Source organism: Sinocyclocheilus grahami, unplaced genomic scaffold (assembly GCF_001515645.1).
Source record: "Sinocyclocheilus grahami isolate Dianchi unplaced genomic scaffold, SAMN03320097.WGS_v1.1 scaffold249.1, whole genome shotgun sequence".
Classification (NCBI taxonomy): Eukaryota; Metazoa; Chordata; class Actinopteri; order Cypriniformes; family Cyprinidae; genus Sinocyclocheilus; species Sinocyclocheilus grahami.
The window spans coordinates 1,447,280-1,461,293 of record NW_015505428.1 but is presented as its reverse complement, the minus strand read 5'-3'; the positions used below and the strand labels follow the sequence as shown (position 1 = coordinate 1,461,293).

General features: G+C 38.3%; 1 protein-coding gene across 8 annotated transcripts in view; it reads right to left on the bottom strand.

Moving 5' to 3' along the window:
• The window catches only part of LOC107598261 (lipopolysaccharide-responsive and beige-like anchor protein), a 228,872-nt gene that overhangs the window by 24,475 nt on the left and 190,383 nt on the right, over window positions 1–14,014 (bottom strand). For all 8 annotated transcript variants that reach the window (XM_016289545.1, XM_016289547.1, XM_016289551.1 and 5 more), the window contains 2 exons: window positions 7,586–7,753; window positions 84–173 (listed from right to left, as the gene is read on the bottom strand). In XM_016289545.1, coding sequence (XP_016145031.1) covers window positions 84–173; window positions 7,586–7,753 — 258 coding nt within the window. The remainder of the gene's footprint in view (window positions 1–83; window positions 174–7,585; window positions 7,754–14,014) is intronic.

Here is a 14,014-nt window from a genome sequence, read left to right as displayed (position 1 = left end):
GAGTGTGTGTGTGTGTGTGTGTGTGTGTGAGAGAGTGTGTGTGTGTGAGTATGAGTGAGTGTGTGTGTGTGTGTGTCACTCACCACCTGCATGGCAGAGCTGCGTGGCGGGTGGGGCTCGATCAGCAGCTGGCAGGGTGTCTGTCCAAAACTTCTGATTTGAGACTCCACAGCCTGAGGAGGACAGAGAGTCAGGGTTATGTAGGTTTGGTGGCACTAATGAAGAGATATAGGACTATAAACGTCACCTTCAGACAGTGGCTAACTTGCCCTGGACAATATCAGCTCATAAAGACTCAAAGTAATGTGTGTGTGTGTGGAAAAAAAATTAAAAAAGGAAAGTGGTGGGAATAATGATCATAATAATGGGAAAAGGCTATCTAGCAGCTGGATTTATGTGCACTTCTGTGTGCAAGAGTGTGTTAAAGCAGAGAAAAGTGTGTGTGTGCACTAGAGAGAGGATCTTGACCATAAAAAGAGTCTATATATCCATCCACCCATCCATCTATATCCGATGATGCTACAAATCCTTGATTCTAAGTGCATTAAAAACACTGTATTCGTGAAAGCATCAGGAAGTCAGGAGGCTTTCCATGTCCCTCTCATTGTATTTCTTCACTCTTCCACCTCTCTCTTTTTCCACTCTGTTCAGACTGCACTTCTTTCCATCAATCCTTTCCGTCTGTTTCTAACTGTTATTCTGCTCTTCATCTATCTTTCTTCGTTTGATCTGGTTCGGCCCACTCTGCTGGTAACAATAGACTGCAGCACACAAACTCTTCTTTATATAGTGTAAATCCACTAGTGATCTCATTAGAGGCATTGATGGAACACAGATGACAGGACTACTGTGTCTGGAAATACCATTCTAAAGAAGCGGGGTTCAGAAGAGGCCACGCAAGGGAAGACACCTCGTTTCAATTATATGACTGGTTGATTTCTGCTCAAAAGCAATGGAATTTGACACTCTGTGTGGCATCAAGTCTTCATTTCTTGACCAAGTCTTTGGTGTTTGGCAAAACCGCATTACGTTAGCTATTCAGTATGAGATCTTTCAGTCTTTTTCAATCAGATCGTTATTTATGTAAGGCATTTACTTCAATAATGTAGTTTCATAGACCTCAGTAAGAGTAGATGGCATATGTAATTTGGGGAACAAAAACAAGTATGTGTGGGATAAAGGTACAGTCCTTTCTTACTGTTGTGCGCAAAGCAGTCAATTGTTCAGGCAATGAACATAAATACAGTGGGGTCCAAAAGTCTACACGAGAGATCATCAGGGATCAGGAAAAAAATAATAATAAGAAAAACATTTATTAATATTAAAAACTAACAAATGTAAAAAAAAAAAAAAAAAAAAAACTATTTTAAATAAAAATAACAATTAAAATAAAATAAAATAAAATACTGGTCATCCATCCAGGGTGATTATCTGTCTTCGGCCACAATATACTTACATCCACTGAATCACATAAGATGCTTTCTGGAATATTGTGAAATATTGGAGCTTGAGCGCTGCTCAAAAGCAAAAGGTGGACATAAATAATGAGACATCCTGAAACTTATCATAATTCTTCAGTTCTTTTTATTTATAACTTTTTATTCAAATAGTTTTTCTGATAATATAATTATATATCTCACTGGTGTCACATGGTCTTAAAACTTTCAGACTCCACTATATATCTTTTCAAAACAAAAGTCCCTCCTGTAAATGCATCTTTGAAATTGTACAGACCTTAAGACAGTACAACATTTTAAACAGTCTGTACTTCTGTCTCTCACAACCATTTAAATGTGCACATCTTACAAGCTAAATGCGAAAATACAACTTTACATAAGAATAAAGAATTTTCTACATTTTCATCCACTCCATTCAATCCCAAACACTGTTTCACAAACATGCACAGAGATCTCAAACAGGTCACTAATGTGATTCAGCAATGTGGCATAGAATCTGGCACCGCAAACAGGATGAAGGTCGAGCGTGTCACATTGGGACGGTTTGTTTAAGTTAATATGTGGATGCATCTTGCCCAGGCACCTGACCCATCTTCATTAAATCCTCTCCTGACATTTACTACCACAGAAGAACGAGGCAGTTCTCAGGTCAGAGCGCCCAGCCAATGAGGAGAGATGGTTATACGGGCACTAGCCATGCTAGAGGGGCCAATCTCTTTAGGAGCACTAGTGCGTATCTGATGAGGTCTCTTTACATTCTACACATTTAAATGATGGAAATACCCCGTATGTACGCACACACACACACACACACACACAGTCATGCTCCATGAGTCACCTGATTTACTCTAACCCTTGACAAGGCAATTTAGCTGTACAACAAGCTGTGACCAAATTTTCTTATTTTGCATAATGAGGTCCCAATGAATACTTAAAAGAGGTTTTGGGGGAAGGGTTTCTCTTTAAACGTAAGCCTTTTAAAGGTCAGATTAGTATCGGACTGGAGTAAAAGTGGGCTTGATTGGAGGAAAAGGACTGTGTACGTGTTTATTTCATGTGCAAAGGGAACCCTTTGTGCCTGTCATGTTCTTTTTTTTTTGTGGTGGCAGGGCAAAGACAGGAAGTAATCATCGTCTGAGTAAACATGGCCCAGTCTCCTGAGTGACCCTAATCTGCCATGAGACATTCCACTCGCTCCATACTCTACACACATAGAGACGCAAAAAACCCAAACTCAGCTGCTCAGACTGACAAATTCCAGTCCTGCCCAAACCAGACCTGATATACAAGATGCAAAACTAAAACTAGAACCAGAACCCAGCAGTTGGCTTCCCCACAACCCCATCTGAGAAGATCCAGAGCTGGTGCCAAACCTGCTGTTTCCAGTCAAACTTACAGGCATGCTGTTCTAAGAGCCACGCTAAACTACACCCTCTGCGTTTATTTTTCTAATTTAGCTCTACAAACCTGGCCATGATGTGCAGTCAGTCTCCAAAACTGACTTTTTGCCACACCTGCCAATAGTGACTGAAATGAGAAAATGTACCGGCCATAATTTTTTTTTTTGTGGCCATATGCTAGATTTTTTTGTAGCATAATAGTGTTGCACAGCAAATTGGCTATGTTCAGAATTCACGTGAACGTGAACCAAATCTGATTCTTTTGCTCATATGTGACTCATATCTGTTTTTTCCTAACCGTGTAAACACTATATAACCACATGGAATCTGATCTTTTCACTTCTGATTTGGGCCACTTCCATTTGTAGCCCTAAATCAGATACAGGTCTGACTTGTTGCAATGTGACCTCAGTCTGCACGGTCCTATTAGAACTCGTGACTTTTACATCACTCCATATCAACATTAGTCATAATTCTGTACTGACTTCAAAAATTGTGCATACTGGCAAAGCAAAACTTGAGGGGTCGTATTGAAAATAATCTAACATTTGCTCTCTTTCTCGTCATCACTGTTCTCCTAATTGCCTACTCACAAATTCGGTGACCTCTGTACATGAGATAACTCGTGTAATTTAATTTAATTACTGACTGACTTCCATAGAACACAAACGGTGAATATTTCACTTTTAATTCATTATACGCTGGAAATCTTGTAAATATGTGTACATGTGTGATGTCCAATTTGCAAACAAACTGTTCTTTTGAAATGGGTTCTCAATGAATTTAAGCGGATCATTCAAGAACCGTTTGATTTCTCGAGCAACTTGACAAGGTAATAATGGGATGCAATAATCTGGATGCAATGGTTAAAAGCTGGTTGGAATAATGATTTAAATTTCACCATCTTCATCACACACATCTGTCATCTAGCTTCAAAAAACTTGGAATAGCACACGCATTATAATACCTGTACCTTTCTTGGCAAATATTCTAAAGCTTGAAAGTTCCAGTCTGCTTTCATTGTAATTACTTGAATTTTTTTTTCTCTTTTGCGTTCGGTCAAAGAAAGAAAGTCATACAGTTTTGGAATTACATGTAAAGAGTAAATGCATAATTTAATAAATAAATAAATAAATAGGAAAGGAGAGAAAAAAAAAGGAAAAACAGCGTGACGGACCTAAAATATTGCACAAAAAGTGTATGCATACTCAACATTGGTGCCGTTCTGATCAATTAATTCTCTCTCTCTTTTCTCTTATGCCTTAGATCCTGTTAAACGTTTTTTTCTCAAGCATGTTTATTACAGTTTGATTGCAGACACGCCATGTGGATTTATCGATCTCCTAATGGCCTGTGAATGGTGGAGTGGCAGTCAGGCGTGAGGAATCCCATTTAACCTCTGCTTATTAAACCGGAAGTGTGCAGGGTAATGGGCTGAACTGGAGAGATGACTGGAGCAGATAGGCAATGAATCTGCATCAGATAGAGGGATGAAGAAATAGATAAAAGAAAGGAAGCATGCAGTGAAGGAAGGAAAAAGCTATAAAGGGACAGCAAGAACACCTAGACGGGAATAAGGTGAGCTGAGTCATTAATCAGCCTCAGTCACGGAGCATGAAGGGCAGGAAGACTGGAAGCACTCCGACACCAACGACGGCCCCAGTGCACACATTCACAGCCACACAAATGCTTCACTGTGTATCCCCTGCAGCAGACACGCTATACAAATGCAGAGGCGTGGATATATGCATACAGTTGAAGGTTGTTAACTACTACCTGAAGCTTCCAACTGCTGCCCTGGGATAAATCTGTAAGCTGTATCTGCTGGTCTAGGATCTTAAGGTTATACGGGCACTAGCCATGCTAGGCCAATCTCTTTAGGAGCACTAGTGCGTATCTGATGAGGTCTCTTTACATTTAAATGATGGAAATACCCCGTATGTACGCACGCTCGCTCACACACACACACACACACACACACACACACACACACACACACACACACGCCTACTCTTAAGTTGATTAAAAATAACAAGTGTGGAGTGTAGTTTTGAATAGGTTGCTAGACCTAAATGTGAACACAGTTTAACCCTGCAGTCGGTTCACCTTCCAACTAATTTGATGAATTAAATTGGGGCTGTGAGGGCTGAAAGGCCAGTGCATTGAATGATTTACTGTTGTGAACCTGGGCGTTGATTTAAAAACATCCACTGGAAATTAGTGCAAACACATTTCACTGCCTGAACGATGGACACCGAAGCACACAGCAGTACAACAACAGCAGCACTTCCACCTCTTACATTAATGTTTTCATTTGTGTCTTATGAAATACACCATCTACTCTGACTAAAGTCTCTATATATCAAGGGTTTGATGCAATCTGGCTCAGAGTCTTGTCAGGCTCACATCCAGGACAATAATGCAAGGAACAACCAAATAACAGTGTCTTCAAATAATGGATTACAGACCACCATGCCAGGGTCAGCAACACCAACATCCAGCTCGTCTGGGATGATGTAAAGCAGATAGTCTTGAATGGTAAACGTTTTTTATGCCAGCACCGGATGCTACTGTTTGTGTACTGTCCTCTACAGTCTGAACAGGGCTTCTTTTATCACGTTCAATTCAGACTGAAGCAAAAAATAACAATTTTTTTTTGCTGTGGCGCAGCAAGGAAATATGCCAAATATTTATTACAGTATTCCCTTGAGAGAATGTAGATGTTCAACAACTGTTATCCATCAGGAAAGTCATAGTATCATTTTTATAAACTGAACCAGTTCTGAATAAGAGCTGGTTCTCTGGAAAGGCAGTCCCTGGACCTGTTTGAAGGACATCTGTAGCTGTCAGTGGAGAGGTTAGTGAGCTAACACTGTCTGAACTGGTTTGTGCTTCTGTGTGGCAGTTCCCAGAGAGAAAGAGATGAATAATAAATAAGCTTGGGATAGAGAGAGAGAGAGAAGGACACACCGAAAGAGAGATTCCTACTGAGTCTGTATACGTCTTCAGGGCTCACAGTAACAGCTAAACAAATGTTTTGTAAGTGTCTGCTGAAGCTCAAACCTGTTTACAATGGCTCTGTTCCAAAATCTCTCTGCTTACTCACAACATAGGCAGCATCTTATATCAGGGTTCCTACACATTTTCCATTTCAAAATTCCATACTTTTCCAGGCTCAAATTTCCAAACCTCTCAGTAGGGCTGTCAAAATTTTTTTTTTTTTCGAATTTTGAATATTCGTCTAATTAAAAAAAAAAAAATCCACATTTAAGGTCTGCGTCAGCCAGCCTTAGTTATCAGTGGCGCACGAGATGTGATGACGATGTATGTGTCATTGATTGCATTTGAATGCTTTTGTTAGCCTATCCAGTTGAAGCCACTACATTGTTCATTCATATATTGCGGAAAACGAGAGCATCAGTGTGGAGAAGATGTTGTTTACGTCAAAACTGAAACCAAGCCGTTCACACAGAACGCATATTTATCACATTTTCTTGCGTGGCATCTATCAGCGTTGCGCTCGTGTCTCGCAGAGAGCCGCATGTTTAGAAAGCCATGTAAAATTAATGCAAGTTCAACTTTTAAAAACATGTCTAAAGACGTTATGACTGTATCTCATGTTTTTAAATGAAGAAAGTAGCCTACTCTTTGTGATTGGGTTTCGGTCCTTTGTATTAAACTATACATCCATGCATGGTGCTGTTTTTTTTCTAATTGTTTAAGCAACTTTATTAATTATATATGATTTATAAACATTATGCACTTTTTTTCAAAGATAGTCGTGTTATTTTATTACGCTTTGAAGAAACATGCACAATATTTTGCTCGATGCGCCCTCTTGTGGCCTCAGGAGAAAAGCCAAAAGCTTTTTTCCCCCTAACTGAAATTGTGCCTTTTAAATTTGAATATAATTCTATTTCATTTTTAAGCAGAAAATTCGAATTTAGTTTTTCAGTCATTTTGACAGCCCTACCTTTCAATAGATTTTCAGACCATATTTAACATAAATGGTTCATAGAGCATTATTTTCAGCAGGGCCGTAGCTGGGGTTTGCGGGGCCTCGGTGCAGGTTGTACCCATGGGCCCTGTTTGAAATTGTGTAAATAGCACAAATATACAAATTAAACAATGTTTAAGATTTTTCAAGTTTGTAGGTGTCCAGGTACAGAAATTGAATAATCAAATGTAAATAGCAGTGCAGTCTTCAATGTATAAATTAAATATAGATTCATTCTTATTTAAACTACAAGGTAATTCAGTAAAGAGCAGTGAGTGATTTTCTCCCATTTAATTTCTTGTATTAACAATACAAGGCGCGGTCACTTTCAGAGACAATACATCCAATATAACGGTACACATTTGATTTCTTTCTCAACGGTTTACTTTAATTTAAGACATAACCGACAATTTTTTTGAGGATACTCGCAAAGACATGATTTAAGTGAAGCATCATGAAAGCATGATTTCTGAAGATCATGTGACACTGAAGACTGGAGTAATGATGCTGAAAATTCAGCTTTGATCACAGAAATATATTACAGTTTAACAGATATCCACATAGAAAATAGTTATTTTAATTTGTAAAAATATTTCAAATTTTTTACTGTGTTTTTAATCAAATAAATCCAGCTTTGGTGAGCAGTAGAGACTTCTAAAACATTGAAAACATCGTAATTACTCCAAACGTTTGACCGGTAGCGTCTGTGTAAGAGAACGAAACACACTCACCTCTCTGAGCATGGGGTCAGATATGGAGCTGAGGTTGACTGCTCCTTCATAAGTCAGGTAGTAGAAGACATTGAGAGCTCTGACGGCCTCAGGTCCCTGCTGCTTGTATCCGAATATCAGATCGATCCACTGATGCAGCTGACAGGACACAAACTCACTCTCCAGAGCCTATAAAACACACAAGATAAAACGTATGTGATTCAGACTCAGTGACACAACAAGACCAAGAAAACACACCACTCCCAAAAAAAGCTGCATCAAGATGTGGCTAAACAAGCTCAGTTGAAGGTAGTTAGTGAATAAGACCATGTGAATTCACCCCAGACTGTGATAGATTAGTTATTTTTTCACATGCCCAACAACTCATGGAGTGCTCCTCAGAGAACGTAACCAAGTAGCATGGGTAACGGGATCTGTCAAAATGTGCTTTCAACAGTCACAAATGACATAATACACACAAATGACAAGCATATGCTTCTAGGACAGAACCGCTGGAGCAACGCAGATCATCTTACATGAGCAGGACGAGATATCTTTGCTCCTTTGTTTAGTCTCATCTCTACATGCTGCGGGGCGTCTGAGTGTTGTTGTTTTCGCAGCTATGATTGTTCTTCGACTGTCATAATAACAACATTGAAACGCAAGCTGTTTCTCTCTTCATTAGCCGCCAAAGGAGGGCCTCCGTTTATGACTGCTCATAAAAAACAGCAATTGTGTTCATTTGCTCAAAGCTGTGTGGGCACAAAGGCCTCTAAACGAGTCCAAATGAGTATGAGAAGAGCCTTGATTGTCATTGCTGCCTTGTGTCACATTAATTTCGAGACAAACATTAGGTCCTGCACTTAAGCGGCAATTTATATCATTTAAACGCTCATCGGAAGGGTCTTAGCATCACTCATTTAAATGTGAGTTCGCTGACAGCTAATTCCGCTTAATTTGCACTCCAAGCTCTCTTAATTAGAACTTTAAATCAGAGAGACGCCGTGAAATGTGGCATTTGCACACAGGTTTGACAGCAAACTAGTTCGGTTTTGGTGCAGTGATAACTTTATGAGTGATATTACGAGAGTAACAGATGCTAGTAAAAATTTCAGAGATAAAACCCAAGCGTTGCATGGTTACATATTAATAAAATATCTCTTAAAATTGATTGTTCTGTTTTTTACACAGTGTACACGCTCACGTGAGAACGGTGAGAAATAATTGCTTAGTTTATAATAAGCATGATACTCACTACTGCTTACAAAAATGAAAAAGCAATGAAACAAAATATCTAGTTTAAATACCATTTGTTAAAATATTTAAAAAGCATGTCATATAATATTTAATCAAAACATTTCATAAAGGGTTGAATGTTTTTCTTTCATTGTTTTATTAGCAACACGCAGCATTTATTACAAGCACTTGCATAAAACATGCAGATTTATACCACTTAATTTATTTGTCTACAACAATTTTATTAAAAAGAACCTGTTCCTCTGAGTTTATTATGTGGATGGATTGACCCCATATTGTTCCATGACTTGTCTGTTTCCAAACTTAATGCAGAGGCTGATGGGCATTTACTGTGGGCCACCAACTCTCCAGAGGACTGCCTTTGTGTTAATCAAGAAGCTGTGAAATCAGGAATGAGATGGGAACCCTGCTCAGGGAGGCCTGACCTCATCAGAGATGCAGAGAGCGTTTGGTAGGGTGTCACTCTGAACCCATGCTCTTCCATCAAAAGACGAGGGGGAGATGTGTACCTACAACATTAGATTCCTGTTTAAAAATGACTACAGCATATATCCTAACCCAGAGGGCATGCGTGTATACATACAAAGAAACATAAGTGCTTCACAGTAAAATGTCAGGTTAAGATGTTTGATATGACAGACTTACATCTGTCCACATCTTTAAAGACTATCGCTCATAAATGTGACGTCTCTTACAGAAAACAAAACAAACAAACAAAAACATATTTTTTTCAACTGACTGACCAGTTTACAAAACAAAAAACATTTAAAATATTTCTTGAGGGTAGGGAAAAAGAAAATCAATAAACGTGTGAAAATTCTGTCATTATTTACTCATTCGGATGTCGTTCCAAATATGCATGCGTCTTTTTGTAGAATACACAAGTAGAAATATTTTTTATTCAGTACTTGCCATATAATGACAAAGAAAACCAAGCAGCATCATAAAACTCAAAATATTATATTTGGAGGATATGAATATAATCAGTGGATGACAATTTTTTACTATTGATCATAAAATGCTATTTTATGCCTCCTGATTATTTGGAATATAGTAACGCATACGCCTTTTATTGTATTTTTATGGTCATTTTATATTGGCTTGGGATCTTGACAGTCATGGTCACTATGAATTACTGCGGTGTGATTCTTTGAAAATATTTCTACATTTGTGTTCCACAGCATAATATCAGCATATGGGTCTGCAATGACATGAGAGTGCACAAATAATAAAAATCATCATTTTTTGGGTGAACTATTCCTTTAAATTCATGTATATGTACAAAAGAGGCCCAGGAGTGTGTAAGATGCAGCTCATTAAGAGAGAGGGTTATTGATGTGCCAATTAGTAGAGGCAGTATGTCCCATAAAATCCACAGGGAATCATCAGCATTATGGAAATATGTGTGTATGTGTGTGTGTGTGTGTGTGTGTGTGTGTGTGTGTAAGAGCGGTGCTGGCGATCGTGGCATGAGGTTTCACAGCTGCTGGATCAAAAAATGTATTTCATTTTATTTCAGCACTGCTTTTGTACAATAGAAAAAAAAACTATAAATGCAACAAAGAATAACACTGAGCAAGGCTGAAAACAAAATGCATCTGGGAAATAAATAAGGGGAATATTCTAAATTTCATGAAAACAAATGACACCGAAAGTCAGCAGTATTTGGCGAAACTGAATAATTGTCAATGTGGCGAGCATACTTGAGTAATGGTAGCGTCCAGCAATAGCTGCCAGACGTTTAAAGTCTGGGTCTGATCTGTTCCGCCTCTAGAGGAACCAAATTACAGCCAAGACTCAAGTGGGGGAGTATCTGAAAATTATGGAAAATTATGAAAACCTACTTAATACTTCAGTTTAATGCGCAAACTGATGAGCTCATTGAGACATAAAGCAGCATCGAAGGCTTTGTTATAACAGAGATCTTTTAATTTTTTCCTATTTTCATTCCCATCACTAGAGTACCGTAAGATGCTAATGATGCTTTCAAACATGTCTTTTTACGAGATGGATCGCTCTGAGCTCTTTATGACTTTCATTGACCATTTCCCTGTCTTTAGCAGCCCTTTAAAAGCATTTTAAGGATTTAGAGGTAACCTGTCGGTGGCCATGTTAAAATGTCACATAACAAATCAATTGGGCTGTTTTGCATGAGAATACAGGGCTGTCGAGGGTGAAGGAGTGAGATGGTGAGAACACGAGCGGATGGGTTTATTCGATCGGCAGCTGGATTGTACGGTATTGATTAGGAGAGCTCGTGGTGGCAATAATCACGCATGTGGACTGTGTGATGAGAGCCAATAAAAAAATGAACCCATTCAGGGCTAAGACGCAGCATGTGAAATCACTCAGGACTGCTACTACTTGTGGTTATTCCTTCAGGCCATTTTACAGAAGGTAAAAGACAGTGTAATCTTCACCAGCAATGGAACGTGCAGTCTAGGAAAATAACTGACTTGGACACCATGCTTCAAGATCAAAATCCTGGAAAAGCTCATGTAATTACTACTTTACCCCAACCTCACCTCTCCATATAAAACTAATTCTGTCTGAATAGGCCCAAAGCAGAGGTAGCATAACAAGACCCTTCATCCCAGAATGCATCTGGCTGAGGTGCAGTTGAGAAAGAATTATTGGGATAGCTGTTCGGAGTGGCAGGGCCTCTCAAATGACTGTGATTCAGTCTGGATAGAGTGTGAGATGAGATGAGCGTGTGTGTGTGTGTGTATGTGTGTGTGAGAGAGAGAGAGTGTGAGTGTGTGTGTGTGAGAGAGAGAGAGTGTGAGTGTGTGTGTGAGAGAGAGAGTGTGAGTGTGTGTGTGAGAGAGAGAGTGTGAGTGTGTGTGTGAGAGAGAGAGTGTGAGTGTGTGTGTGAGAGAGAGAGTGTGAGTGTGTGTGTGAGAGAGAGAGTGTGAGTGTGTGTGTGAGAGAGAGAGTGTGAGTGTGTGTGTGAGAGAGAGAGTGTGAGTGTGTGTGTGAGAGAGAGAGTGTGAGTGTGTGTGTGAGAGAGAGAGTGTGTGTGTGTGTGTGTGTGAGTGAGTGTGAGTGTGAGTGTGTGTGAGAGAGTGTGAGAGTGTGTGTGAGTATGTGTGTGTGTGTGTGTGTCCACGGCACACAAAGAATGATTAGAATAGATGGCTGTGCTGATTAACTTAAGTCTGTAGAGAGCGACTGATCAGGTAATAATGTGGTAATGTACCTATTACATCAGGAGAGGTAGGATTATATTTAAGTACTCCTGTTTATTCCAACAATGGTAACTCTTTACAACAAGGTTCACTTTGCATTAGTTAATGCTTTGTGTTTTATAAACTAACAATGAACGGCATGTTTGCAGCATTTATTCATTAATGTAATGTATATTTATAATATAATTTATTCATGTTCTTTCATAATACATAAATTAATGTCAATTTATTTCTGGACATGTTAAAAATTTATTAGCTTACTGTATGTAGAAATGTACACAAGCCTAAATGAATAAATCCAGTAAAAGCATTGTTCATCGTTAGTTCATGATCAACTAATCTTAACAAATTGAACCCAAACAATTAGTGGAACACTGAGGTCTTCTAGTAGGTTTAAAAAAATGTTAGCAAGTTGTACAGTAATTGTGCAATAAATAAACAAATATATAAATGAAATAAAAAAGTTGTAACTGTGCAAAATTTTTTAAATAAAATAGAATAGAATAAAAAATATAAATAGAATGAAATCAATCAATCTATCTATCTCAGTGGAACACAATTAGTGGAACACTGAGGTCCTCAAGCAGGTTAGAAAAAAGTTGTAACTGTGCAAATAAATAATAATAATAATAATGATAATAATAGAAGAAAAGAAAAGAAAACAACAATAAATAAAAAACAAACAAACATTTAATTTTATATCAGATTGGAAAATGCACTTTTCATGGACAAAATATTTAATGTCTCATGAATACCTATGATCTCAATAATTCAAGACCATACCTAGATTCTGTTTGTGATCAAAGTGCAGCTAAAATAATTAACCATTTAGGTACCACTTCTGCTTATGAAAATTAACTTTCTTTTAAATGTTCAACTACAGTCTTTGACTACACATCGGTCATCAATGAGCACATATACATGGAAAAAAGAAGAAACCTGAGTAAAGCACCAGGTAGCTGTACAGTGTAATGACCTTTCCTGCTTCCATCATGATGCATCATAACCCTAGAAAAGCCCAGGCCAATATCATTCATGAGTATATCATCCTCTGGGGTACATGTAAGGTGACCCTGAGAATCCCCAGAAGTTTAGCAGGACAGACTCATATGAAGCAGCAGTAAATTAAGATGCTCTGCTGTTGGTGTGAATGTTGATATATATATATATATATATATATATATATATAGATATATCTGGGGTCAGTGATTTCCATGATGGATGTCCTAAACTTGTCGTCCTTGTCGAGGTTGGTTTGAAATGCAGACGGGGTGAGAGCGATCGTGTGTGTGTGTGTGTGTGTGTGTGAGAGAGAGAGAGGCCAATGAGTTGCACCCATGCTGAAAATTAATTCTCCATTTATTCACAGGGCATGCTTGAGTCAACTGTGAAGGAGAAAGATGCATGGCTTCAAGGCTAAGACGCATTTCTTCCTATCCCACAACAAACAAGCGTGCACATCAACAGGCTGGAGAGAGAAACTGGAGCGTGGAGCGTGTCAGCTGCAGTGGATCACAGTATTTCACAGGCTCCGCTCCACTCCCTACATTACATGAGGAATCGTCATAAAACCGCTCATGAAAACACAAGCAGATACTGTGCAGACGCACGCACTCCATTTCACTATCAGAAGCTCAAATGGGAAAAGAAACAAACATAGTGTGAAGAGGAGGGCAGATTCTACGAAATAGCTCTTCATGTCATTTATGTGAAACTGATTAGTAAGAAAGTATCATTTAGATAACACTTTGATTCAAAGTGACTTAAGAGTAAACAAACTGTTATGCTTTATTGGAATCATAAAATCAAAGTCTGCCATATGGGAGTGATCTTGGACAAGAGAGCTGCCCTTGGCCTTATAAGTGGACCGCTGCTTTTTAGTATTTTTTTATTAGCATTTATATTATAATATAGTTTTTATTAATATTCTGAATTAGCTTTTATCTTTTATATATATATATATATATATATATATATATATATATATATATATATATATATATAT